This window comes from Castor canadensis, chromosome 2, assembly GCF_047511655.1.
Source record: "Castor canadensis chromosome 2, mCasCan1.hap1v2, whole genome shotgun sequence".
NCBI classification, from domain to species: Eukaryota; Metazoa; Chordata; class Mammalia; order Rodentia; family Castoridae; genus Castor; species Castor canadensis.
Genome location: NC_133387.1, coordinates 15,057,116 through 15,085,038, shown reverse-complemented (window position 1 = coordinate 15,085,038; position 27,923 = coordinate 15,057,116). Strand labels below are relative to the sequence as shown.

The 27,923-nt window shown below is 36.1% G+C and overlaps 1 protein-coding gene across 11 annotated transcripts in view; it reads right to left on the bottom strand.

Annotated features, from left to right (window-relative positions):
• Positions 1-566: 566 nt before the first annotated feature.
• The window catches only part of Braf (B-Raf proto-oncogene, serine/threonine kinase), a 176,158-nt gene continuing 148,801 nt past the window's right edge, over positions 567-27,923 (bottom strand). For 6 of the 11 annotated variants that reach the window (XM_074061867.1, XM_074061882.1, XM_074061873.1 and 3 more), the window contains 4 exons: positions 25,049-25,180; positions 18,258-18,392; positions 14,073-14,226; positions 567-4,768 (listed from right to left, as the gene is read on the bottom strand). In XM_074061867.1, the coding sequence (XP_073917968.1) occupies positions 4,695-4,768; positions 14,073-14,226; positions 18,258-18,392; positions 25,049-25,180 (495 nt within the window). In that variant the 3' untranslated portion in view covers positions 567-4,694. Of the gene's footprint in view, positions 7,697-14,072; positions 14,227-18,257; positions 18,393-25,048; positions 25,181-27,923 lie in introns of all 11 variants that reach the window. The other 5 variants (XM_074061939.1, XM_074061900.1, XM_074061932.1 and 2 more) reach the window with 1 other exon arrangement.

Below are 27,923 nucleotides of genomic sequence, written 5' to 3'. Positions count from 1 at the left end.
GTTTGAAGGTGTTCTAGGCTTTTTTTTTTTTATTAAATTATTCAGGTTATGAAATCAGATGCATAAAATAACTCACTGGAATAACCAGCATTTTAAAAAATGAAGTTGAAAGTGTTAAGTGTATCGTTTCAAATATATATGCTAATTTGACTATAGGAAATTTATGATTTTAAGTTTGAAAACAAAATTCTAAGGTAAATTTCTATTGATTAATTTGTTTTAATTTGCTAAATTACAGCATACAATTGAACTATGTGGCTACATGGAGGAAGACAGTCACTTTAAAATAAAGACACAAAGGTCACAACACTGTAAAATACTTGAGGGTACTCACCAACATCTGACAAAAGACTTACCACTGCAAGCTGAATAGCATGTGTAATGTGCCAGGCAGGAATCTGGACAACTTTAACTTCCACCCATCAAACAGTAATCAATAGGATGTATGAAACAAAATGTTCATTTCTCAGTCTTTCTGTTGCGTGGAAGAAATGACTGTCAAAAACTACCGACTACTACTCTTATTGAATGTAAGTGCTAAAAAAAAAAAAAATCTCGATGAAGACTTCTCCATGCAGTCAATCTTTATTATAGCAATATTCGCATATTCACATCAAGTACATAGAACTTTTTTTTGCCTTTTATATAATACAGTTTTTAAATAACTTTACACAGAAATAAATTTCTTCAATCTGATTTTCAGCTTTTATTTATTTCTCCATGCTTTCTATCCAAACTGAACAATATTTTCCATTATACAAATTTACATGAGAAAAACCTCAAAGTACAAATGAAGGGACCTGAGCAGGAAAGAGAACCAAAGTATCAGGAAGTGGGTACGGGAAAGAATTAAAAAAAAAAAAAAAGACTCAAGCAAACATTAATTAAGGGGGTAAGAGGGAGACATAATTTGACAGAAAATAAATGTCTTTTTCTTATGAATTGAAAAATAAGCTTTAAAAATAGTTACTTCATTGTAATTTTTGTAAAGCAGGTATAGAGAGGTCTACGGACAATGAAAAAGTCCCCAGCTTTCACAGGGTACACCCCAGATTCCATGAGAACCTTTTCAATGCTTCAGTGGAACTGAAGTGAACTAAACCCGAACCTTTGGCAGTTATAGGAGGAATGTGTATGTGAGGTGCCATAAGGTTTGAAGTCGTGAAACAGGATCCATAATTCACTGCAGTTCTAACGTGAAGTATTTCCCTTTCCTCTTCCTTAAAGGAGACTTGTCCTCAGACCAAGAAGTATATGGAAAGGGGCGATTTCCTTTTCCTTGGTCTAAACCAAGGAGCAGTCACAGCTACTGAATGGAATTCAAACAGGCATACTTTGATGAATGGTAAAAATCAATCCCCTGATCAACTGATCCTATCTTAGAAGCAGCAAGGAAAGGATCAAATGTACACCCAACAAATGGGATTACCACAAATATGTATTACTGTGACACAGTCCTTCAAATCAGGCCATATCATGAAGGCCAAACCAAGGCTACACCACTTAGCTTGGCCAAAGCAAACAGGACCCAACAAATGTGTTTTCAAATGAAGGAAAGAAAAGGGCACAGGCACACACACAAATACCTGGTATGTAAACTAACATAACATGAAGATAAATAAGACATAAAGGTTAGCCACTTATGTTGGTAATTAACATGAATAAAAAGGCATTCATTACGTTTACATAGCTGGTTTTAATCAGCTATGGAATATACATAAATGTATTAGGAAGGAATGATTTAAAATAACTGTTCACAGCTTAGAATAAAAAGCACACTTATTGCACTCTTACATTTTATTTCAGGTAATTCTAATTTATTTCCCACCTTTATATTAGCTTTCCCCTACCCCTCAATTTTACTGCCACCCGACCCAATTTTGGTCCATTTTCTCTCCATTTGTGCCTTATGAGCTTTGCTGCTTATGCTAGTCTGCAGTTCTTCCTATGAATTCACATCCCGCCAAAACACGTGGGTTCAAAAGTCTTAACACAAACACAATGGATTGATTTTGAAAGCAATACAGGACTAAGTAACTTACTCATACCCTCACTCCAGCCCTGTAAACAGGCTCTTTCTTTGCTGTTCCTTGTCACATGTTTCCTGCATGTCTGCCCTGCATACACTGTAAATGGGAACCAGCAGTCATGGGTGCTAGATAATGTACTCGGCCTGCCAGGAGAAGCAAATGGTTTGCACAGAACTTTTTTGGTACTAACACAAATAAATGTATTTCAGTTCTCTGTTTTCAAAGAGTACTTCAACCCACAAAATTATTTGCAAAAAAAAAGGAAAAAATGCACTGCAAAAAAAACCACACTGGCTGTGTCCTCATGCACAACTTGTTATATCAACGCAATTAGTCAAAACAGCCAAATAAAAGTAAATATTTTAGTGAAACTGATTTAACAATAAAAATTAACAGTTGAAATTGTGAATACTGAAATAAAGGATCTATTTTTATCTACTTATTGAGGTGGCAGCTGGTTTTTACTTGTTAAGGTTTCACGGACTAGAGATGTGGCTCAGTGGTAGAAAGAGACCTTGCCACAAAAAAAAAAAAGAAAAAGAATTTTAGGACTTTGGATTCTGTTCTCTTCTCTCAAAAGAAAACAAAACAAAAACCTGATAGGAACTGTTAATTATCCCTTTTACAACTGCCAAGAATTGATACCGAATTTCAACATTATCTCTTTCCAAACAGAAGTGAAAATAAGTTACCTGAAAACAAAATGAAGTTTACTGTCTAGTGTACTGATACAACAAACATCTTACCAATATTTTCAACTTTTTCAGAGCCAGCAACAGACCACGAATATACTGGCCACTTTGCTCTCTTATGGTCAATCTGCAAGTCATTGCCTCTGCAAGCAGAGATGCGACTGCCCTTTCCAGGCATCCATAATTCATCTCAATGAAATAGCTTGAGGATGCACTGGGGACGAAATACTGACTTTCTTGGGGGTGGTGTGGAAAGAAACAAGATACAAGAACCACACCACGGAGTGTCTGGTTTTACATGCGTCGTGTAGGTCATTCACAATTCCAAAGGACACCTCTTGGACACTGCCCTCATGGATGGCTTCCACCGTGCATCAGAGCAGGATTAGTAGCACAGTCCAACCTCATTTGCAAAAAAGTCCTGGGAGGCAAGTTTACATTTCAAACTGAAAAATCAGTGACTAGGTTGGCAGCACTCTGGAAACTGATCAAATTCTGTCCTATATTTTAACTTTTCCTTTCTCTGATACGATAGTGAGAAAGCACACATGTGAAATCAGTACACGATTGCTACCCAGCAAACAGTACTTCAACACTATACAGCAGTTTCTTAAAATGTCATTTTTGTTGTATAAAAGTTCCATGCTTTGAAGAACCTATGGGAATAGAAAAAGTTTCTCTAGAAATGTCACTGAACTGTATTTTCAACCTAGTTGCTCTATGTGATAAATATATCTGACTATACTAGGGAGTATGTGCTTTAAAAAAATATTTTTGTTCACTGAAAATTTACCTTCGTGTTTTCTCATTTTTAAAATGTGATTTTGGCTATAAAGTCTTTAGTGCATTTATCTTTGCAGTCTAAATTGCACTCTAAAAAATATTAACACAACTAAGTTAAACCAGAGTGGCTGCTCTCTTCATAAATCACTGATTTCTGCTAAAATTTTAACTTTTTTATTGCATCATGAAGGCACAGTAAGATCATTTGGCAAATTGTCAAGGTGTTTTTTAGAGCTTCACCTACACCATTCACTGTGTAACCTGTAAGCTACTTGTTCACTCACAGTAAGCCTTTCATCTCTGGCTGTGGTTTCTGATGGCCTAATGGTTAACATCTGCTGGTCTTGAGGTGCTGATATTCTAGCACTAAGAATGCCAACTTGGACAAAGAAGAGAATCTTGCAGAAAGGGTAATCCTTCTACCGCCTTAGCTTGGGTAATCTCTATGAGAATATCTGTGCATATGACAGAGCTGTGGTTAACTCATTATGAAGATGTACTGTTTTGCCAAATCTACTAAAAAGTAACATTACATCATTAGTGAAGTGATACCATAGCTATTTCACTTCTTGCAACTGATTTGATTCTGAAATGTACCCCTAAACAGATCTGGTACCAGTTCCAACAGCATTCAGTTATTCTGAGCTACGTTTTTTTGTTTTTTTGTTTTTTTTAAAACAGTATAACTGCTTAAATGTATAATGCCCTTTAGGACAAAATGACAGTGCTCAAATACAAATACACATAAAAGCTAAAATCTTAAATCATCCTCACATTCTAGAGCTTCTGACTTTTCATACTTTAAAATAAATAACTATCCATTACCTCATTCTGAGGAGGTAGTTTTTGAAGAGGTCACCTGAACCCTGCAATGTGTTTAAAACTAAAGCTAGATGCCGAGGTTTGTAAGAGGCTGGGAGGTGGGTGTGTGGTGGGAACAGCTGAGATCTGAACAGGGGTATGCGGCAGCTCCGACAGTGCCCAATGAATACATGACGACATTGTGTGATACAAGAGAGTGGACTGCACCGAAGGAGAACGAGGAAGTATTTACAGGTTCCGGGTTGACAGTGCTGAAGCCCTGAATCATGTTCTTTACATAATGCTTTCTTCTCCAACAACATAAACATAACATATAATTTATATGGGCTTTTATCTTCTAGGATGTCCCAGGATGTCCTACCAGACCTCAAATACAATTAGGGATGGGATGTTCAGGTACCCGAATTTGACAGCTGGTCAGAATCTTCTTATAAGGTGCACCTAAGTACAAACAATCACATTGAGCTTTCTAGTTACAAGTTCCTTCTATAAAGTATTCTTTTTGGGTCAATCTTACTTCAGTGGCAAAGGCCCTATTCTAGCTTATGATTAAAAAAAAAGTCCATCAGGAATAGTACATGTTTAAAAACAATCCTTTATGCTCTCAACTTTCCAGAAGGCTTCACTCTCCCTACCAGAAACAAAACACACAGCCGAGGCATGCACCACTTTACAGACAGACTGACAGTGACAGCCATACAGAATAGTGGGTGAAGCAGCCACATTCTGTCTCTGCAATTACTGACAAAGCGCGCTGCCCAAACAAGGACTTCTTCCTCGGACTCTCTTAGGAGCTCAACAAGTTTACCTGCAGTCTAAGGATCAAAATAGAAAGCAAATAAAACTTAAAGGAAATCCTTTGTTATGTGATTTGTAAACTAGAGAAAAAGCTATTTGATGGAAAATAAGAAGAAAATGAAGGATTAAATATTTCATTTCTGTTTTTTAACTTGCCTATTAAAAATCTCTCAATATCCTGAGCCTGGCTTGGGGCAGAGCTTTATTTGATATCAAGTCTGCTCCCCTTTTCAAATGAGATAGCAACATATTCTAAACTGAAAGGAAGAAACAAATCTATCACCTTGCATTCTCTAAGCACCCTCCCTGAGTGTGCAGGCTCTGCTCCAGGGCAGGAAGGGGGCTTGCTGGAGGTTTGCACAACACTCTATCTCCTTAGGAGGGGCTGAGCATACGCCTGAGGCCCAAGACAGCTTTCTCTAGCAGGGTCCAGGTCTAAAGGAATCTTGGTAAAGAGAACACAGCCATGTTAAAAAGCCTCTCTAGAGACATATTTAAAAAGAATAACCAATGCTTTTAAAAAAGAGGCACATCTTCACACAGAAGCTACTGTTCACACCAGCATGAATCATTTCCATTTTTGTAATTTTGTAATTTACATCACTCTGCTCATTTAAGACTAAAAACATACTACTGTTCACTGATTAATAACCTCAGCATAGCTGGGACAACCTTTTATAAGTCCATGAAATTTTCAGTAGGCCTTTCTCTCATGACAGGTATTTTAGCAGAAATAATATAATAATATAATGGTAGGGAGTAGACTGAAATACAGATGGTGGGGCCAATTTTCATAATCTGGTTTATTTTAGGTCCTCTATAATTCCTTTCAGGTTCTTGGCTATAGCTTAGTTAGGCTATTTGATTTGCATTCCTAAATCCTGATGAGTGATTCTACACTCCTGATAAGGGAGGTACATTTGCCATTAATACATTCAGTCCCTTTCTTTGCTACCATGGTGATTTATACTATCCTTTAATAAAGGCCAAGGAAAGCTATGACTTAGTTATGTTTTTCACTTGTGCAAAGATAAGATTTAGGTTCTCAATATCACAGCAGCTCTTTCTATAAAAACAAATGATGACAAGTTTTACACATCTTCCCTCAGCCCCAGTACCTCTAACATTTCTCTGTTTTCTGCTTGGGGAACTCAGCTGCCAAACTACCCAACCTTTTGAAGACCAGGCTTGGGAAGAAAGGAAGGAGGAGAATGAACGGAGACACCACCACTTTTATTTTAGGTTGCATATTCTGGATAAAAGATTAGAAAGAGGATGTAGGATGTAGTGTAGAAGTAAGTTGGAAGAAACAATGAAACTTAGCAAAGATGTTAGCGTGGATCCAGCAAGTACCATTAATTTAAAAATTATAAATAATTGTTATTATGCTAAGACTTCCCATGTTTATATAGAGAAAAGGATAATGATCTTTCTTTAAAAGTTGTCTATGTAACAAAAATACAATTTTCATGATATATAATTCTGGTGGGAAATATTATTCCAATTAAATTTGAAAATTATTTTTTAATAAAAATAGAAGAAACTCAGAAATTAACACCTGTACCTTACATATAAATTACATAAATTTCTCACAGTCAAAACTGTTATTAAGCAGTTTTGTGGGCATTTAATTAGATACTGCCCATGACATTTTTGTGCCTTGGACACAGTAGCCGTGTAAGTACTTGGTGAATGGAAGAGCTAAGAGGAAGATATGGACTAGATTTTCCTGAGAATTTGCTACACTTGAGGAAACAAGTCCTCAGCCCTCATCTTTCATTGCTGGACCCAATGAGAAAAAGAAGGCGATGTATGCCAGCACTTTCCAGCCTGCATGGTTAGGCACAGCCCCAGTGAGCAAGGCAACCAGAGGCCAAGAGCCAGAGGTCAGGAAGAAGATGCAGCATGCCCTTTTCCTCTGCCCCCAGATGCAGTTCCTCCTCACCTCTCACCCTCTATTTAAATAAAAGAACTTCACTGAGAAAATTTGTCAAGAACTGAACATGTGCCACACAGAAAGGGTATGCTGCATTTTTGTTCCATTCCTCAGAAATTAACCGGTGGTGGCTAGGGGAAAGAGCTCCACAACAAATTCCAGAACAGGAAAGAGAACGATGCTTGGTGATTGAAATTGCCCCATCAGATGATCAGCCACAAATTGATCTGGTGGTTAGAAGGGCAAAGTTGACTGGCAGACTTTCCATAGCAAATCTCCCAAGCTGTAGCAGCAGTTTCTTTCCATCATGCCTGACCATCAAAAGGTCAGTATTCAGGGTCTCTCCTCTTTCTTCCTGGGAATGGGCAGACTTGTATGCACGTGGTATTTGTGTTGAAGAAGAAACACTGGCAGCAGAGAATTCTGGTTCCTAAAACATTCTTCCCTCTTTTGTTGAATAGGAAATTCCATTCTGTTCCTCAACAGCTTATGCATTGAAAATTTTGTATCTTTAAAAAAAGATATATGGAACAGAACTGTGTTTTGATGTTAACAAATTGTACAAACACAAGACTTAAAGAAATAAGAGTAGATGCTGCCATGATGGTGTGGCTACTTGAAGGCTGCAAATTCTCCTGTAGAGGGAGGACAAGAGCTAATTTTAACAAAGTTATTTTAAAATAACCTCAAGCAGAAAAGCCTTATTTGAACTTCACTGAATCTTTTTTTTTTTTTTCCTGTGGTGCGGGGGAGGGTCCTGAGATTTGAACCCAGGGACTTGTGCTTGGTAGGCAGGCCTCTACAACTTGAGCCACACTGAAAGGTGACTAGGAACATTATCATGAGTTTAAAACCTAAAATGGCCTAACTCCATGAAAGAACATATATTTGTATGTAGAACATGGTTCAGCTATGTCAATTAAATATCAAGGCTGCAGATAATTTCTCAGCTGGGTTTTACATGTTATGGTTGAAGCAAGCTAAAAACATGTCCAACAAACAAAATTTCTAAGAAACTGATTGTACATTAGCAACACCTACCTGTAGAATACTTCTCCCCTCTAAATTACCAACTCATTTTTACCTACCACACTGTATTGCTGTAATGCTACTATCAGGAAAGGAGAATCAGGAATTATCCTCATTTTGTGAAAGATAAAATGAATTGTTCACGTCACACATCTGACAGAAGGAAGACAGACCTTCCATTTTCTAGTTAATTTCACCTCTTCATCTACCAAAAAATTAAATCTAGGCACATGTCATTGAATATAATCCTCTGCATAAGGAATTCCTTAAACCATGAAGTTCCTTGCAGGTATCACACTCCTCTGGCTTACCAAATTTGGCACTATTTTTCATCTATCATTTTGCTCGATGCTTTGACTACAACTAAAAGTCACCTGTCATTATATACACTATAGTCGATTTCTGGGGTTTGGTCAATAACTGACAAGAACCAAAATTTAAACAGCCATGACAAAAATTTTTAATAACAGCTTCTGATAAGGATCCAAGCAAACACTTCTATGAATGCAGTATTTAATCTAGGAATAATTAGTGTACTTAGTGACAGCAGATTCCACTTGGTTGCTAGAGCATGTTGGCAACAGACTGATAGACTGGAGGACTGGATCCTAAGATTTGCGTGCTGATAGTATTAGCAACTATTTTGAGTGTCAGATATTTGCCAGGTGCCTCACTGAGCACTTCATGCACATTTGCATCTTATCTTTATAATGGCCCATGAGACAGGTGCTATTTATCTTCATTTTCCACATGAGCAAGTTGGAGGCTAGCATGATCAAGAAACTTGCTCAAGATCACAGAACCAGAACACTGCAGAACTGGAAGGTTACCCAGGTGTTGAATCTAGTGCACAGGTTCTTAACCATTAACAAGACCCTAAACTACTTTTTTCCTTTTTGGTTGTTTGAGACAGGGTCTTGCTATGAAGCTCAAGCTGGCCTTGACCTTGCCATCCTCCTGTCTCAGCCTCTTGAGTTCTGGGAGTGTAGGAGTACACCACCATGCCTGGCTAAGTAATTTTTAATAATTAAGATTTGTTTTTCCACTCTGGATACAACTATTAATTGGACTACAGATAAGCAATACTATCTCTTTCCATCCAAGGATTCCCTTTAATAAGGAATCTCTTTACCAAGATATACTGTTGAGTCAAAAGACTAAGGAAGCCTAAAAATATTATTACCTTATATTTAAAGTTAAAAGGATCAGGAAGCCTGGCACTGCTTAAAAAAAGAGCAGAATCACAAAGGTATGGGAGTAGGACATTTAGAGCATGACCATAGGATGCAACTAATACGTTAACAGAGACTCTAGATATATGCAAGCATTTCCGCCATTACTGCTTATAGTGTGACTACATTATGGTTTTAAGGTTAGTTTCAATATTTTAATAAATTTTCTGAAGTGACTTGCAATACAGTCTTTTGAGTAGTGACTATATCTAGCAAAATCTAAATCTTACCAAAGGAAGCCAATGTGAAAATAAGATTTAGGTAACACTCCACTTTGCTGAACAATGTTCTACTGTGCAAACTTAAATATCAGCCTTAAAAGCAAAAATGAACAAATATTATCCAAAAGGAACAAAAATCTTACTAACTCCAAAATAAATACAAATAAAGCTAACACTAAAGATCATCCTACCTTAAGTCTACTGCTTCTCACAGAAAGCATTTTTTTTTCATGATCAGACTTTGGGTGGGTGGGTAGACAAAAATAATTTATGATTTAGGAATCAATAAAGTAAAACTCTTTCAGGGTCAGGTGTGGTGGCTCACATATATAATCACAACTATTTGGAGGTGGAAATAGGAGTGTGGTTTGAGGCCAGCCCTGGCAATAAAATGTCAGCTAGACCCTATATCAAAGATAAGCCAGGCATGGTGATGCAGCACACCTGTAATGCCAGCTACATGGGAGGCAGTAGTAGAAAGAATGTGGTCCAAGGCTGGCCTGGGCAAAAAGAACAAGACCCTGTCTAAAAAATCAACTAAAGCTAAAAATGGCTGGAAGTATGGCACAAGTAAGTAGAGTGCTTGCTCAGCAAGTCAATTTCAATCCCAGTGCCACTTCAAGTTAAAAAAAAAAAAAAAAACAAAAACTTTCTAAACAAAAACTTTCTCTGAATTTACAGATAATTTTATAGAAAAGGTAGGAATAATAGGCAATAGAAAAATATTTTCTTATTCCTTCTTACATAACTAGAAATCTCTAGATCAACTCCTACCATATTTATTTCATTTTTAAATTTATTTATGTATTTATTGATTTATTTAGAGACAAGATCTCACTATGTAGTCCAGACTGGCCTTGAGCTGGAGATCTTCTGGCTTCAGTCCCAGAGTACAGGTGTAGGTCACCCTATTTTACTTGAATAAAATAGGCTCTACCCTATTTTATTTGAATTGAAACACCTGATGTTCTTTGTGACTTTTTGAAAATCTTGGTATGTTAATTTAAGTAACTGAAAATCAGGTAGGGGCTAAAATACAATGTTTTCTTTCCCTTCCTTTCCAGTTGAGGCTAACCCAAATTCTTATTTCCACTTCACTTTATTTAGGAATAAGGCTGAGAACATTTGTGAAGACTAAAACACAAGACCCTGTGATTTTGGATACCTTAAGTAACATGGTTTATCTGAAGGCTAAGAATTTTATTAACTAGTTTAAAAACATAACCAATTACTATCTTCTAGGAATGATAGATTTCGATGGTCATTATAGATATAATTTAATAAAGTTCCTTAGAGAGAAAATATGCTATGAAAACTCTAATAGGTAATTTCCTATCCAAATTAATTGTGGCTTTAGATGGAGGTGGAAAGCCAACTGAAACAGAGTAAGTCCCATTCTGATTTCTTTGTGATGACCTTTCAGGCATTTTTGAAAGGGTGAGAGACACTCTGGTATAAACTGGACTTCTTAGGACTCTTAGAAAAACAGTCACCAGAGAGGTGGAATATTAGTAAAATAAAGTGCTCTTACAGAAATGCTTAATAATTAACTAATTCTCAAATAACTGATGAAATGTTTTACCATAAAGTACTCATTTCATATATTTTTTTTTAAAGGCAGATTATTCAAGTTGAGAGCAACTCACTTGAGAAGGACATTTAAGATGGTATGTTAGCCACTATGTTAAAGAGGAGGTCTGGTATTTAAACCAGACTAGCATAATATAATATCTGAAAATAAACAAACACGAATGAAGTGATTAAATCTTGTGACCCCTAGACTACTCAAACCAAGACAAATCTTATTCCTCATCATTGACTTTTAAAACTTTTGGAATGTTAAACAAATCTTCTAAAAGGGTTGTTTCCTAAAGAAGGAAATCATCTTTAATTAAAAATATCTGAAGGCTCAGGTTTTAGGAAAGAAGTGGTCTGTCACAAGGGAATAAATGTTCTGTTCCAATTACCTAGTGAAGCAGAAGTGCACTATGTATGGTCAAGAAAAATTCTGTTTTTCCTTTTTTGAGACTGTATCTAATACTCGGTATAAAATAAAAAGCAGTAATAACAACAAAACAAAGCAAAAAGGGAAACTGACTTGATTAGAATGCTTCGTATTTCTCTGGATCCATCCACTTGAACATCTATCTATCTATCTATCTATCTATCTATCAATCTATCTATCAGCAGTACTGGGGTTTGAACTCAGGGCCTACATCTTGAGCCACTCCACCAGCCCTCACTTGCCATATTTTTAAGGTTTTTCCATTAACATTCCCAGTGGGTCAAATGTGGAAGGGGGCATAAATTACTATGTAACCTTTGGAGGCATGCTTGAATGTCTATGGGATGGTGGGATGAGTTTCTGAGCCGCTCAAGAGCTTAGCAATACCCACTGGCAAAAACCAGACTGGTAAAGAAAGAAAGGAAAGGAGTCAGATACTGTTGATGGGGGACTGGAAAGGGTAGTGTTGGGGGAGAAAGACAGTGATCAATGAAAGAAACACATTAGTGAGGCAGATATATTTGAGATGACAGGAAGAGCTCTATTAAAGAAAAAAAAAATCCTTTGACCTGTGTCTCACAGTGCCCAAACTTTTTGAGCATTCCACAGACCAAGTTAATTTTGTAGAAACCTTGTTAACTCCATGACTGCTATTCTATTTGTGAACAAACACAACTCCGCCTACTAATTACCAATAATCTTATCTTTAGTGTCACTGGAGGATTCAGAAATCATGAACAATGAAGGCTTCTAACATGTTACATTCTTTTAGCTCTTTCTTACTCTTGGATGCTGTTCCTACTATCACCTCTTCTCCCAAAAGACCTTGTATCTGCTAGGCAAGTGCTCTAACATTGAGCCATATCTCCTACCCCTGGTTTTTTTGAGACAGTCTTGCTATGTAGCCCAGGCTAGCCTAGAACTCATGATCTCCTGCCTCTACTTCTAGAGTGCTCGGATTATGGCCAGGCACCACTATTTTTTCTTTTTGTTTTAAGATAAGAAATGCTCTTTTTTACTACCTTTAAAATCATGAATCAAAATATAAAGTCATGACAACATTACTAATCTTAACCTACCCAAACGAGGGACAAAAGTTATGCTGTAATTATTACTGATTTCGATGAAATCTAATTCTATGGAAATGAAGTATTTCAGAAGTTTATCTGTGGTGTTTAAAAACTAAATTATCATTAATTTAAAGTCTTTCCAATTTTCTGCTTTATTGACCTTAAAGAAGGATGGCATATATGCAGATGGGGTCTGTTGGCTGAATAACCTTTGGCTATTAGCTATATTTAAAAATGATCACACAAGTTTAAGTTAAGTGAGAGGCTGACTATGAAGGAGAGCTATAGCTCTGATAAGACCACAAAGACACTGCTTTTCTGCTTAATTCCCTATGAATCACAGTAAAATTCTACTGTATGACTGCCACATTACACTCATTTTTACAAACAAAAAGTGTAAGCAGTGAAGTATTTCATATTGTAGAATGCAAAAAGAGAAAATGAAGTATCACCATAAGTAGAATCATGCTGGACAAAGAGTGTAATAGGACAGAATTTCCGAGACAATGGTAAGGTTGCTGCTATACTATGCGTCACAAAAGGGACAACCTAAAATAATTAAAAACTATCCATTACCTGGCTGTCTGGTAACCAGTTATCTAAAAAAAAAGACAAACCCAAAAGTTCTCACAGAATTCTATGAAGTTATTTTTTTGTTGGGAGAGGGTGAAAATAAGGGAGCAATGCATTTGCAAGGAAATTTGACTTTTACACATGTAAGACATCCTTAGTGTATAAAGAAACATTATCTAAAAACAACTCCAATTTGTAACATTTCCCCACTAAAAATCCAGCATTAAACCATTTTATTCATGTCAAATGTGCCACTCCTCAGCAGTGTCTTTGGTCACTTGCACCCACAATTTACTAAAAGAAATTTAGTGTATTGCTTCAAGGAAATAAAGGACTTCACATTTTCTTAAACAGGTATAGAAAAATATGAATAACAAAAATAGTATTATTCAGTTCTAGTGAATTCCCAAATTAAATCTGCTCAGTTTGCCTTATGTGACACAGGCTAACCTCCTGTCACCTTCCCACCTTGTTAACATGTAAAGGAGTGATCCTCCTCTGGAGTCCCTAATGACAAGTGATAGCTAATAACCAAAGTTGCATGAAAAAAAGAGAAAACTGAAGTTTAATAATTACAATAGTCAAGTGAATGGAACATACTCAGAACAGGAAGCAAAGCCTCAGAGACAGACTTTTTAGCAAAGTTTGTGTACTTTGACCAATGGGATGCTAAAAACCCAATGTTTGGTATGAATTTTAGATGGGAATTTTTTTTATCTAGTCTTTAAACACACAGGCATTCTTTGACTCACCTATAAAGAAAAGAATATTCTATTCAATTTAACATATAACAAACATATGTTACTTAATTTATTTTCTTTTTGTTGTTACTGTACTTTAATTCTCACTCATTAATTTGTTTCAGTGGACAGGAAACGCACCATAGCCCCCTGCCTGGATGGGTGTTTTTGGAGAAGCACAAGCATATAGACTAAAATCCTCTGTTTGGAAACCAGCCCGATTCAAGGAGGGTTCTGATGCACTGCGGTGAATTTTTGGCAATGAGCGGGCCAACAGCTCAATAGAGGCGAGAATCTACGAAACAAAACAAAACAAAAACGAAAACAAACCAAAACAAAAAAACAAAAAGAAAGAAAAACAAAGTAGAATGAAAATCTGGGTGGTATACATCTTTAAGAGCCCCATCATACTTTATAAAAAAGCATGTGAAATCTTAATTGTTTTCAGTATTGCAAATGCCTGGAAAAATATAAACTCGTATTTTTCTTTAAAAACAAGAACCAAAAAACTACCACAATACTCTTTCATTTCTGTAAAACAAATAGGAAAAGTAACTCATCATTAGCTTTTGTTTATATTTTAGATCATTTGCCAGCTTTGGAACAGTAATTAATAAAAATTTAAAACCAAGTATATACTTATTTGGCACAGACTGCAAATTCCTTTTGGAAAGAAGATGGAATAAGTAAGGAAAAATACTACATGACTATCTGAAAACAGAAACAGAAGAGTAATTCATCCTTTAAAGAAACAGCAATCGGAATGTCTCACAAGCATAATTCAAAGTAGGACTCTACTGATCCAGATTTCTAGCGGCACATGAATAAGAAGTGACAGGTGACAACACAACATTTATAATATATAAAATGTAGAAGTTCACATATTTTAAGGTACAAGGGAACAAACAGGTTATGCCCCTTGAAGGCATGCAGCATGATAATGCATGTTAATCACGAAATGTATGTAAAAAGCATTGGCACAATGCCTGGGATACAGTATGTACTCAATGAAACTTCATCCTGAAGTACTGAATCTGTTTTTTAAGTTAAACTGTAATCTTTAATGACTAGTGCTGGGGTTTAAATCAAGTGGTAGAGCTCCTGCCTAGCAAGCACTAAGCCTTCAATTCAAACCCCAGTACCACCAAAGCAAAGCAAAGCAAAGCAAAGCAAAGCAAAGCAAATGAAAGCAAACAAAACCCCCAAAAAGACTAGTATAAGAAGTCAAAGGAGCAATGTTACAAAAGTTTTAAAATTCCAAGGTTTTTTTTGGCAATGTTGGGGATCAAACCCAGGATTTTCCTAGGCAAGTGCTCTACCACTGAACTACATCCTACCCTTTTTAAAATTCCAAGTATGAAATGCAAATATAAATTTAAATAATACAATGATGTAAAAAGTATAAGGCTCTTAAATCCTATTCTCAAGGGGTACCTACTGTTAATAGTCTATACTTTCTTCTGGACCCTTCCTTTTCAGAAACATGCATATATGAATACAGCCTACTCCCACCACCTTTTAAAATGGTATTATATAATGGTATTATATATATATATATTTTTTTTCTCATTGTTTTCTTTTTTCCCTTACTGACTTCCATGCCATCTATACAGAGCTGCTTTAATCTTCATGTCTTTAAATTTCTCTATTATAGAAAACATTCTATATTAGAATGTTTCTGTATTATAGAAAACATTCTTGTATATATTTGAGTACTTATGAAGGTAGCCTCTTCAGATAGATTTTTAGGAGTATTTAAAATATATGGATTCTATACCAAGTTCTTCCAAAAGACTAAACAATTTACATTTCCACCATAATTAAAAAAAAAAACTATAAATATGTGGTTTTTCCTACTTCCCAACACTGTTCCCAATGCTTGTTACTGCCAATCTTGAGAGGCAAAACCAAAGTGTCCCCCTGTGGCATTTTGCATTTTAATAACTGCCACTGAAATCTTTCTTTTTCAGAAGCTCACTTACTTTGTGTATTTCTTTCATGTATCACCTGTTCATATATATCCTTTGTCCACTTTCTATTCATTGCCTTTTACTGATTTGTAGGAGTCCTGTGCATATATATATGGCAATTATTTTTGTTTAATTTTTGATATTTTTTACAATATAGAAATTTAAGAAATTTTAATGTAGTCATACATACTACATTAAACTTTATAACTTGTGGACTTTCCTATCTTAACAATATAAAAATGACTTCATATTTTAAAGTTACTTTTAATCTTTAGTCATTTAAGGTTTATTTTGCACATAAATGTAGGGTATGAAAGGATAATCTATAACAAAAATTTAAATGTAATACTTGAAAGGGGTAGCTCTCCACCAATCTGGAAAATTTATGCATTTCTCTTTTTGATACCATGAAATGAATGAAACGTTAAATTTAGAACTATGAATAGCAGGGTATGGTGGTGCATATCTATATTTCCAGCTATTTGGGAGACAGGAAGATCACAAATTCAAGGACTGCCTGGGCAATTTACTAAGATCTTACTTTAAAATAAAACAAAAAGGCCTGGAGATGGAGCTCAGAGGTAGAGTGCTTGCCTAGCAGGCATGAGGCCCTGGATTCGATCCCTTTTATGGGCAGAGGGGTGGGGGTGGAAAGTATGAATACTTTGCCCCTTTTAAATGAAAAAGCTAGCACCTTGGATATGAAGGGAACATGATCCTGGGTTCTGCTGACATGGCCAATAACACTGGCCTTTCACTTTGTTATGGTTAAGCCAGAGATTTTCTGAGTTAAAAACTAAACCAAACACAACCAAAAATACCCCAAAACTCTTCCTCAAAGTAATATAACTTATAATCCTAGTATATAAAATATATATCTACTCACAAAACCTTTAGCCTCCCCTTTCCTCTCTGAGGCAGCCCCTGACACCTGTTAAAACCATCAATTCTATCTTTAAGTCTTTAAAGAAAAAAATTTCAGATAAAGTATGAGCGAATCTCATTTCTGTAACAGTGATTTGTCTAAGTAACCCAATTAGGACTGGGTATTCAGAGGCACAAGGGTTCACACAGGAACATCCCATAATTATGGAAGCAGACTAACTATGGGAGCTAGTATTTCCTACATGAAACCACTCATTTATCAAGGCATATTTATACAGTGCTATCAAAAAAGTTCTTGAGCATTAGAAAACACTGCCTTTGTGTTAGACTATTTATTATAGCCAAACTTTCTAAGCTTCTTCACAAGCTTAGTTTCAATTTTTTTTTTTGGTGGGACTGGGGTTTGAACTCAGGGTTTCATGCTTGGAAAGCAGGTGCTCTACCACTTGAGCCACACCTCTAGTCCATTTTGGTCTGGTTATTTTGGAGATAGGGTCTCAGGAACTATTTGCTTGGGCTGACCTCAAACCATGATCTTTCTGATCTTGTCTTCCCAAGTAGCCAGGATTATAGACTCAAGCCATAGGCACCTGGTTTAGTTTTATTTTTTTGTGAGGCTTATTTCTTCTTCCTCTTTTTTCCATTTTTGATTTTGAGACCAAGTCTTGCTATGTTGCCCAAGCTGGTCCTGAACTCCTAGGTTCAAGCAATCCTCTACTCTCTACCTCTCCAGTAGCTGGGACTACAGTGAACGCTACCACATCCGGCTCTTTGTGGGGTTTAATAAAGATTATTATCTTAATGTCTTTAGCCTTACAACATGAAAATATAAAAAGGCAATGGACACTTATAAAGAACCAGAGAAAAGCAGACTGTGCTGACTGTGCCTTGTCTTTCTGCCCCTGGCTAAATGTCCCTCAAAAAGACCTGGTATGAAAGGGAAGTTTGGAATCTGTTTACTTTACCACAAAGAATTAAAGCAGCAGTTTGCAAAGCATAGTTTGTGGACATCTAGGGAGTACACAGGTTGACAAGGTGTTTTCGTTGTTGTTGTGTGTAAGTGGAGTTTTTTGTAAGTAGTTTTCAGAGGTAACATGGTGTGACATATTGCGACACAATGAGTGCAAAATAGAGAGAATCCAGCTGTTTTCTTTTTGTAAAGACATTAAAGAAACACAAACAAAGTCACTGTTCTTGCTAATTTTTCTTTGGGGGGGTTGGAAAATAGTAATTATTACTTACATGAACAAAAACCTTTGGGGGTCTTTAATAATTTTTAACTATGCTAAAGAATTTCAAGACCAAGTCCTTTTGAAGATTTTGTACCGGTACCCCAAATTTCTGGTCAGTCTAAGTCATCATCATCTGGATTCTGAACCCATGAAACACAAACTGTGTCCTCAAAAAGGTGCTCAAAAATCTTTCTCAGTATTAGTTTGTTCTTTTAGGCAATGTGAAGTTTTTTTCTTACTTGGGGAAAGAGTGGTCTCTCATCTCTTTTCTTTTTGAGGCACTCTGCCATTAATCTCTTCATGGCTTTTGGACAGTTACTCCGTACCTTACTGAGATCTGGAGATAGGTATCCTCGGCCCACCATAAAAATTATCTGGAGAGAAAAATAAAGGCAAATTATACCTTGTATGTAAGTTCAAATACAAAGAACAATTAAAATTCAACAAGCTGTATACTTACGCATGACATATATATTTGTACATGTACATCAAACTTTGATAAGTTAAAATAATAAATGGTTCTAACATATAAATTCCTAGACATGACAGATGGCGGGAATCTGTGACATGTAGGAATCACACATCAGTGGGCTGCAGGCTCAACTCTTTATGACCCAGAACTGTTCCTAACTGCTCACTGTGCTTCTCTCTCCTGATCCAGATCACATTTCCACCAACAGGTAAAACACAGATGACACTGCTTTTTCTTTTCTTTAAAAAACTTATCGAGCACTTTTTGTTGTTGGCATTGTGGTAAGTCCTTTACACATATGTAGCAGGAACAAAAATGTTAACCATTTTATAGCAGTCATTTTGGCATTTGCATTTTAAGGTCATTTGTGGTATAAACTCCAAACGGCTCACACATTCTGAGAACCAGAGCTTCCTCAGAGGAAAGAAAGTAGAGACATTAGGAGCTAAACTCTCCTGCTTATTAATAAAGTAAAAAAGGTTCTTTCCTAGAGATTTATTATTTTTCTGGTTTATTGGCTTTCTAATTTTTGCCTACCCTCTTTTGAAGGTAGGCAGAGTCAGATGTTAGGAGTCTAGGCACTCAGGGAAGAGAGGGCCTGAGAGAGGGGCTTTTGATCATATCATAGAGGAAACAGATCCAAGAAGGAAAAACTAGAGGTTAGTAAGCGCTCCTCCATTTGGACAGAGCTGATGAATTTTAGAAATGGTTATGTCTGATATGTTATTCCCTACTGATGTGATAATGGTCCTTGTTTATGAACCTTGCAGTAAAGCTTGGGTTGCAATGTGGCTTCTATGGCACAGGTTAAAAGGATGAAGCTTGGGAAGATATAACAAGGAGAGTATGGTACCACTTCACACTGTCTCCTTCTGAAGCCAAGCAACCATATCACCACCATTTTAATAGAGGAAGCAGTCTCCAAATTCTAGGATCAACCTGGAATAATACCTTGGAACAACAGGTGACAAGCTACAATCAGGAAAATGTAAAGCACCTACAAGTGGGTCTTCAAAGTTGAGAAAGGGTTAGACTGACTATTCACACAGGACAACAGTTCAGATAGGCTTACTTAGCTATCCACGGAAAAGTAACCCTTAAAAGCCAAAAAATTTTGGGACACTGGAGTATAGATGTCATCTAATTTAATACTCAAAATAATTCCCAAAAGTGTGGGTATTAACCCCATTTTACAGATTAGGACTCCAATGCTCAAACAAATCAAGGATCTTGCTCAAGATAATATAGCTAAGTAGGTAACAAAGAGGAACTCACAGAATACATTCCACTGCAAACCTGCTTTTAACCACATTTTTATGGCCTCAGCAACTACTCTCCCTGTAATGACATCCGTTGTCTCTTTCCTAGCTATGTGAAATCCAGATGACTCAAGCCTTAACTGAGATCTACTTTCTCTTTCACACCTAGAAATGAGAATGTATGTCTCTTCATCAACAGCTGTGATAAGTATTTACTGCTTTATCTGAATATTGATCTTTTTGAGAACATGTATCTTATCTAAGTTCCCTAGTGAGGCTATGAGTCCTTGGAGGGCAATGACTGTGCCTCATATATTTTTCTTTCTTTTAAAAATCTGTACCACGTCTCCCTCCAGTATTTAACATAATATTCTGGAGACAAGTGGTTTTTAATGCTTAAGCTAACAACTCATTAGGGTAAATGGCAAATTTGTGCTAACTGATTAACATCTCATATACCTATAGTTAGTTTTCAAATGAGAGTAAAGTATCCTAGGGTTACACGAAGACTAAAAAACAGGTATATAGACTTGGAAGCTCAAGGGAATTAATTAACTTCTAACTCATCAACTTAACTATATCCACTTTCAAAACATTAGTTTGCCAAAGAACCACTCAGGTGGAAGTGTAAATTATTCTCCTTTTCTATCTTCTCTGTTATAATGAATCTTCTCCTACTATACAACAGGCATAACTTCTTCTTTTTTTTTTTTTTAATTTACTTATTTGTTGGTGGTACTGGGGTTTGAACTCACAGCTTTGTGCTTGCGAGGCAGGTGCTCTACTGCTTGAGCCGTACCTCCAGCCAGACAGAGCTTTTTATATGTGAAATCTAACTGTAGTACATGTTGTCCGGGATTGTGAAAACTACGGGGGCATCAAAAGAACTTTTCCAAATAGCAGCATCTAACCAGGTTCTAATGATTAACAAATCCCTTTCCAAGTCAGTTGGTTCCAATTCTTTGCTTTCAACAAAATTGAATTCTCAGCTGATCAGTAAAGTGATTTTATTGTCAATTTACAATGTAATTTTTGGTATAATATAGGACTAGGTTAAAGTAAATGAATGATATGGTATGTGATAAAGAAATAAATCTTTTTCTAAAAAGAAGGCTAACCTTTGCCCTTGGGAGGTCTCTGGAATGTCTTGCCTGATGACAATGTCTGGGGACCCTGGGCCATGCCAAATAGTCTAGTATAGTCTATGCTAATAATGTGATTTTTATAGAGGGGCTTTGGGTTATGTAGTAACAGCCTGATCTCTGGAGGAGTTGGAAACTAAAGTCAGACACGTGGAGTCAAGCATATTTACAAGACTACGATCTTCTCTAGTTGGCAACTCCATGTGTATTGTCACATATTACAGCTGGGAAAATTTAGCGCTCCCCAGCTCCATTGGCAGAGGATAACTGAAAGCTCCACATGGGAAACTCTCTTGAATTTTGCCCCATATGCTTCTTCCCTTGGCTGATTTTAATCTATCTGCTTTGTATAATAGCTTTCAGTGAATTTTCAGTGAGTCCTTTTGGTCTGGGGAATCACAAAACTGTGCATATGGCTGTAACAAAACTGCTATTTTTTTCATCTTATTAGTTAAGAATTCTCAGTACTTACTTCTAAAAATAAAACAAGAGAAAAGATTAATTCTAAGCCCTGGCTCTATTGAGGAAAAAAATGTTTATTTGCCCACAGATTTATAAATTAATTGAAGGGGAAAGAAAAGCCCCTCTGTTGTTCATTAAGGTACACATATGTACCAGGTGTGGTAGCACATGCCAGTAATCCCAGCATGTGGGAGGCAGAGGCAGGAGGATCATGAGTTTAAGGCTAGCATGGGTTACACAGTAGAAACCTGTTTCAAAACAAAACAAAACAAAATTTCCAAATATATCAAAACTTATCAGTTATATATTAAAAACTGCACCAATGGCATAACTCAATTTAAAAATATTATCAGAGTCTATAAAGTCACAGAAATTTTGTAATTCTAAATTTAAATGTACATCTATAGTTTTAATTGAAGATATATAATGAGTAATTAATAAAGGCTTGTGAAAGACTAAAATGTATTACAGAATTTTGTGGGGGAATTTAGAATACTAAAGATAGTTTGAAGACAAAACAAAGGAATTGTCAACATTCTGAAAATAAATGTACAGTTGTAACATTTTTAAAATGAGTGATGGTAAGTATTGAATCAGTATGGTTTCTGGATTTTATTGGATACATTTAAAAAAGGTGAATTTATTAGCCTTATTTAAAAATATTAAAATTGAAAATGACTTTTTTTGGCAATTACTTAAGCACAAAGATAAAAATTTTTTAGATGCTAACTTAAAATGTACACAGAGGTACACAGTGCTTCAGTTTTTCCAGGGGGAATGTGAGAAAAAAGTCAAAGACTTTTTTTTGTCACATTTTTTGCAGTACTGGAGTTTGAACTCAGGGCTTCACTCTTGCTAGACAGAGCTACCATGCTTGGCTCTGAAATTTATTCTTTCCTGACCTCTTGTGTTTGTGACTGGCTTTCTTCCTCATCTGTGTATTGTATTCCTTTAAGTATCTTCTGTAATGCTGGTTTAGTGGTCACAAATAGCTTTAGTTTGTGCTTGTCTTGGAATGTCTTCATTGCTCCATCAATTTTCATCATTGATTTTTGTTGTTGCTGTTTTGGTTTTTGACAGTACTAGAGTTTGAACTCTGGGTCTCATGCTTGCAAGGCAAGTGCTCTACCACTTGAGCCACTTGTCAGCCCTATTTCTCCATCAATTTTAAAGGATAAAGTTGCTGACTATAGTAATCTTGGTTAGCTGTTATTTACTTTCAGAGCTTTAAGTATATCATCCCATGCTTTCTTGGCTTTTAGTAGTTCTGTTGACAAAGCTGATATAATTCTGATGTGTTTCCTTTGTAAGTAAGTTGGTTCTTCTCTTACAGCTTTCAATATTCCTTCTTTGTTCTGTAGGCTTAGCATTATGATTAAATGTGAAGAGTAGTGTCTATCAGGAGTTCTATATGTTGCCTGTATTTGATCTCCATATCTTTTCCTAGACTTGGAAATCTTCTGGTATCATTTCCTTGAATAAATTTTCTGTTCCTTTAGTTTGTACTCAGCTCCTTCTTCTACCCCTTGGATTCTTAGATTTGGTCTCTTGACCATGTCCCAGAGTTCTTAAAAGTTGTGGTTATACTTGATTATTTTTTTGTTATTGCTGTCTGAATATAATATTTCCTTGATTTTTGTCTTTGATCCTGGATATTATTTCTTCTGCTTAGTCTAGCCTATGGTGATTTTTCCATTGTTTTTAAAATTGCTTTATTGAGTTTTTCATTTCCAACATTTCTGGTCGCCCTCCTTCCCCTCAGAATCTCAATGTCCTTAATGAATTTCTCATCCACATAGCTAACGTTCTTGAATTAATCTTAAATTAACTTTCTTATTTCACTCAGCTGTTTGAATCCTCTGAGGCCCTGTTTTTTTTTTGTTTTTTTTTTTGCAATACTGGGGGTTGAACTCAGGGCCTACATCTTGAGCCACTCCACCAGTCCCTTTGTTTTTGTCATGAGTTTTTTCAAGATAGGGTCTTGTGAACTACTTGCCCAGGCTGGCTTTGAACCACAATCCTCCTGGATCTCTGCCCCCTGAGCAGCTAGGATTACAGGCTTGAGCCACCAGTGTCCAGCTCTCTGATCATTTTTAAAAGCAGATTTCTGAATTTTAACCACTTCACATTATGTTTGGATATGGTTATTGAAGAATTATAAGCTTTTGGTGGAGGCATGTTACCTTGCTTTTTCATAATGCTTGTGTTTTTTAAGTTGTGATTTGTGTACCTGATGGAATGGATACTGCTTTCAATTTTATTTGGTTAATTTCCTAGTCTTCTCTTGAGAGTTTAATCTCCAGAACCACTCAAAGTTTGCTGTTTGTTACAAAAGTTACAAAAGTTGTAAATTTTTGAGTTGTAAACAAACTCAAAAGTTTGTTACAAACTGCTGTAACAGCAACTGTGTCAAGTGAAGTGGGCTGAGGGCTAGGCTAGCCAAGGTTCTGTTAGCATCAGAGCTATCTTCACCTTAGAATCTTTGCTTCTTTGAGTATCTGGGGTGCTAGCTCCAACAAGCTTCGCAGCTTGTGGACTGGTCAGCTTCTCTCTTGTTCCAGATCATTTCATTAGGTTGGGAAGTCATGAAGAAAAATAAGAAGTTCATACTCTTTTCCTTTTATTATTTGGAGTGGTAATTCTTATCTTTGGTATGCATCAGATTTCCTGGGAAGCATTAAAAACGTACATGCCTGGACTCTACCCCATGGAATCTGCTCCAATAATATCCATTTTAAAGCAATTTCTAGATGATTCTGATACAAACTGCAGTATAAAGTCTAAATATTCCTTAAGTCACTGTTTACATGGTCAACTACTGTTTGCTAACATATTAATAGCTTAACTGATGAAACTTCCCACATACATGTGCATGCACACACACACCCACACACACCCACACACACCCCAATACACTTTAAAAAATACTGAGGTATCCAGAGTAATTTTAGTAAATACAATTCACTTTTTTGGAGGTCAGTTTTAAAAGCGTGAGTTGGACATGGTGGTATACTCCTATAATCCCAATATATGGGACGCAAAAGCAGGAGGACCACAAGTTTGAGGCTAACCTGGACTACATAGCAAGTTCAAAGCTAGCCTGTTCTACACAGCGAGTCCCTGTTTCAAGTGAATTTATTATGAAAAGACAGAAAAAGCCAAGAGCTGCATGGGGCTACAGTGGTACCTTTTGAAAGACAAGGGACAGAGGAAAGGAATTTAGGAAAGAAAAAAAATAAAAAATTACCCTCCTGCTAGAATTCTCTTCATAGAAAAATCAAGGCATGATGTAAGTCCTTCCTTATAAAAAAGGAAGAATTTGATATCAAGATTAAAGATGTTTACAGGGAGTACCTTCTCTGATAGCACAATCTGTGACATAACAAAAGGATGAAAGGCAAACATGATAGTAGCAGAGCTTATTCTTTTACCTGTGTAGGAGGTATTATTCATTTTTTAAAAATTCATTTATTCACATGTGCATACATTGTTTGGGTCATTTCTCCACCCTGCTCCCCCCCTCCCCCTCTCCTCTCGTCTCCCCTCAGTTCCAGGCAAAACCTGTTCTATCCTTATCATCACTGTTTTATCTTTAGTGACAAAATTGGGAATGTCACTCAGGAATTCCTTTCTACAACTAAATGGATCCTTTACAAAAATACTAAAGTAATTCCCCAGAAATGGTAAATATTTACCTGGTCCCTGTTGTTGATATTTGAATAAGGTAACTGGCCAGTCATCAATTCGTACAGAACAATTCCAAATGCATACACATCTGACTGAAAACTGTATGGGTTTTTATCTTGCATTCTGATTACTTCTGGCGCCTGTTAGAATATAAGATAACATTCTTGTTTAGTCTTCACCTTAACTGAATAAAGAGTAAAATACAAGCTATGGTAATTCCCAGAGCAAAGTTTTATCATTAAAAATATTGTGGAATTAATACTCTTATCAATGGCCAAAGACATAAAACCAATTAAAAGAGATGAAGAAAAAAAAATCCAAACAAACCCTGCTCTATAAATTGTGAAAGAGGCCATATTTGATACATTATTACACATTTCAGCCACTGTATCATACAACTAAATTTCTTATTTACATGAAATACAGTAAGTGATCAGTTAACAACTAACTTAAAGGATTTCTTCCTTCATCTTGCATCTCCTGTATTTTGTTTAAAAGAAATTGAAGAGGTTGCAAAAATACATCAATTTGATTGCAAAAGCAGTTCTAACTACAAAAATGGGTGGAAGCCAAGATTCCTGGTTACTGGTCTGGGTAAGGCAGGGATCTCACAAGAAATAATGGCACTCAACTACAGAGGCAAATCAGAATCACCTGTTGAGCCTTTTAACTTCCCCATGCAGACTATGTTCCAGCCCAGTTACAGAACATCAGAACCTGGGGGTGGGACCCAAACATTGTTAGTCTTTAAAGTTCTCCATATGTTTCTAATGTCCAACTAAAGTTGCCAACCACTGATGGAAGATCTGTGAGAGATCCTGAAGGGAGTCAAAGGACAGGGATGGTGCAAAAGGTTTTATCTACTTGTATATATCATATATCTTGTTGACAGTTGCATTTTAGTAATACAATACAAAATAAACCACAAACAACTGTGATGAACAAGCTCAAAATACTGAGGCTGGTTATGATAAAGAAATAATTTTCAAAGCCTGAAATAATTTTTTTGTGAGGGACAGAACATAAATCAGTTGAAGAGCTGTCTTTTTTAAAAATTTAGTTTTATTTACTGTTGTTGGCAGATGGCTTGATGAAAAATTGCATGTCATCTATTTTTAAAAAAATGCATGACTGATTCTCAATTTAGTAATTTAACTTGTAAAAATCTTCACAAAGGTTTCTTTCTAAGGTAAAAATAAAACAAAGTTAAGAAGAACACTATTAATAATTCAGAAAACCTTAGTTCTGACCAAATTCTCTCAGACCATGGATGCTCTGTGTTTGCTTCTGAACATCACATTAGCCCAAGAGATTTGTTTAATGATGAACTGTACTACTGGCTATTCTCTAGTTTTAAAACAACCATGGTAGAATAAAAATTAATTCACATATCTAGATATCAACAAAAAAGTAGTCAGAATAAAATACAAAAGTTTCTGTATAATATTCTACTAACTATAAACTAGGGTTTTGAGAAAGGACAAGTCTAGAGAATTGACTGAGTTCAACTCTTCTACTCTAGTTAAGTATCTCTGAAACAAGTGAACGGTGCGTTTCTAATTTTAGGATCTGTAATTTCAGCACTGAAAATGTGCCCTCCCACCACCCCATCTTCTTAGTATGCACTGTCATCTTTATTATAAGTGTGTGCCTTAAAGCCATCTAACAGCCAGATTGCATTTAAAAAAAAAATTCAGTTTTTGGCAGTACTGGGGTCTGATCTCAAGACCTTCCACCTGACCCATGCCCAGGTCTCTTAGCCTTTTTTGCTTTAGTTTATGGTCTCCCTATTTTTGTCTGGGGCCAGCCTCTGATCACAATCTTTCTTCTTCCTGGATAGCTGGGAGTATATAGGCATGTACCTATACTTGTTTGTTTTTTGAGATAGGGGATTTTATTTCCCCCCAGTACTGGGGTTTGAACTCAGGAACCCATGCTTGCTAGGCAGGTGCTTTACAACTTGAGTGATGTACCCAGCCCAGTTTCACTAACTTTTTTGCTGGGCTGGCCTTGAACCATGATTCTCCCATCTCTACCTCCAGATTACAATTTATCAGTTAGCCTTTCACTTATAATTATTAAAATAGTTAAACATATAATAAAGAATTTTAAAAGCCAAACTAATTATAATTACTGGATCTTCAAAAGGGCCTTAAAAATCTACTAGTCCAACACATTTTAGATGAAGAGACTTAGAGGAGGCTAAGAAACTTGCTCAAGTTAATGGTCAGAGTAACAAGAATACAGGGCATCTAACTAAGTCCAATGTCTTTTCTTCTACCTTGCCACTTGTCCTAATTCCACTTATTGTAAGAAATCATATTCAATTTAATCCTCTGTTTATCTTGACAAACTCAAAATGCTACCTTAGAATTCCCTTCTTGGGGAGTGCTACATAAAGGTCAGGGAATTTAGGCAAATATGGTTTTCAAAGACCTAGCAACTTTTCTGTTTCCAACAGGATATCTCAAAAGTCTTAAGTGCAGATTAAATTATTTAAAGCTTAAAACTGTACCAAGACTTTTGGAACACCTTTATTTAGTTTAGGGCTGGGTTATCCAACTCTTTGGTTTCAGGACTTGTTTTAACTCTTAAAAATTACTGAAGGGGGCTGGTTCAATGCTCAAGTGGTAGAGCGCCTGCATAGCAAGTGTGAGGTCCTGAGTTCAAACTCCAGTATTACAAAAAAAAAAAAATTACTTAAGACCCTACAGAGTTTTTGTTTATATGGATTATATCTGTGGATAGTTATATTAAAATTTAACTGCTAAAATATTTATTAATTCATTTAAATATTAAAATAACAACTAGATATTAACATGGAATGCCCACTTTAATGAAAAAATAATTGTATTTTAAAAAACAAAGCTTAGTGAGTACAAT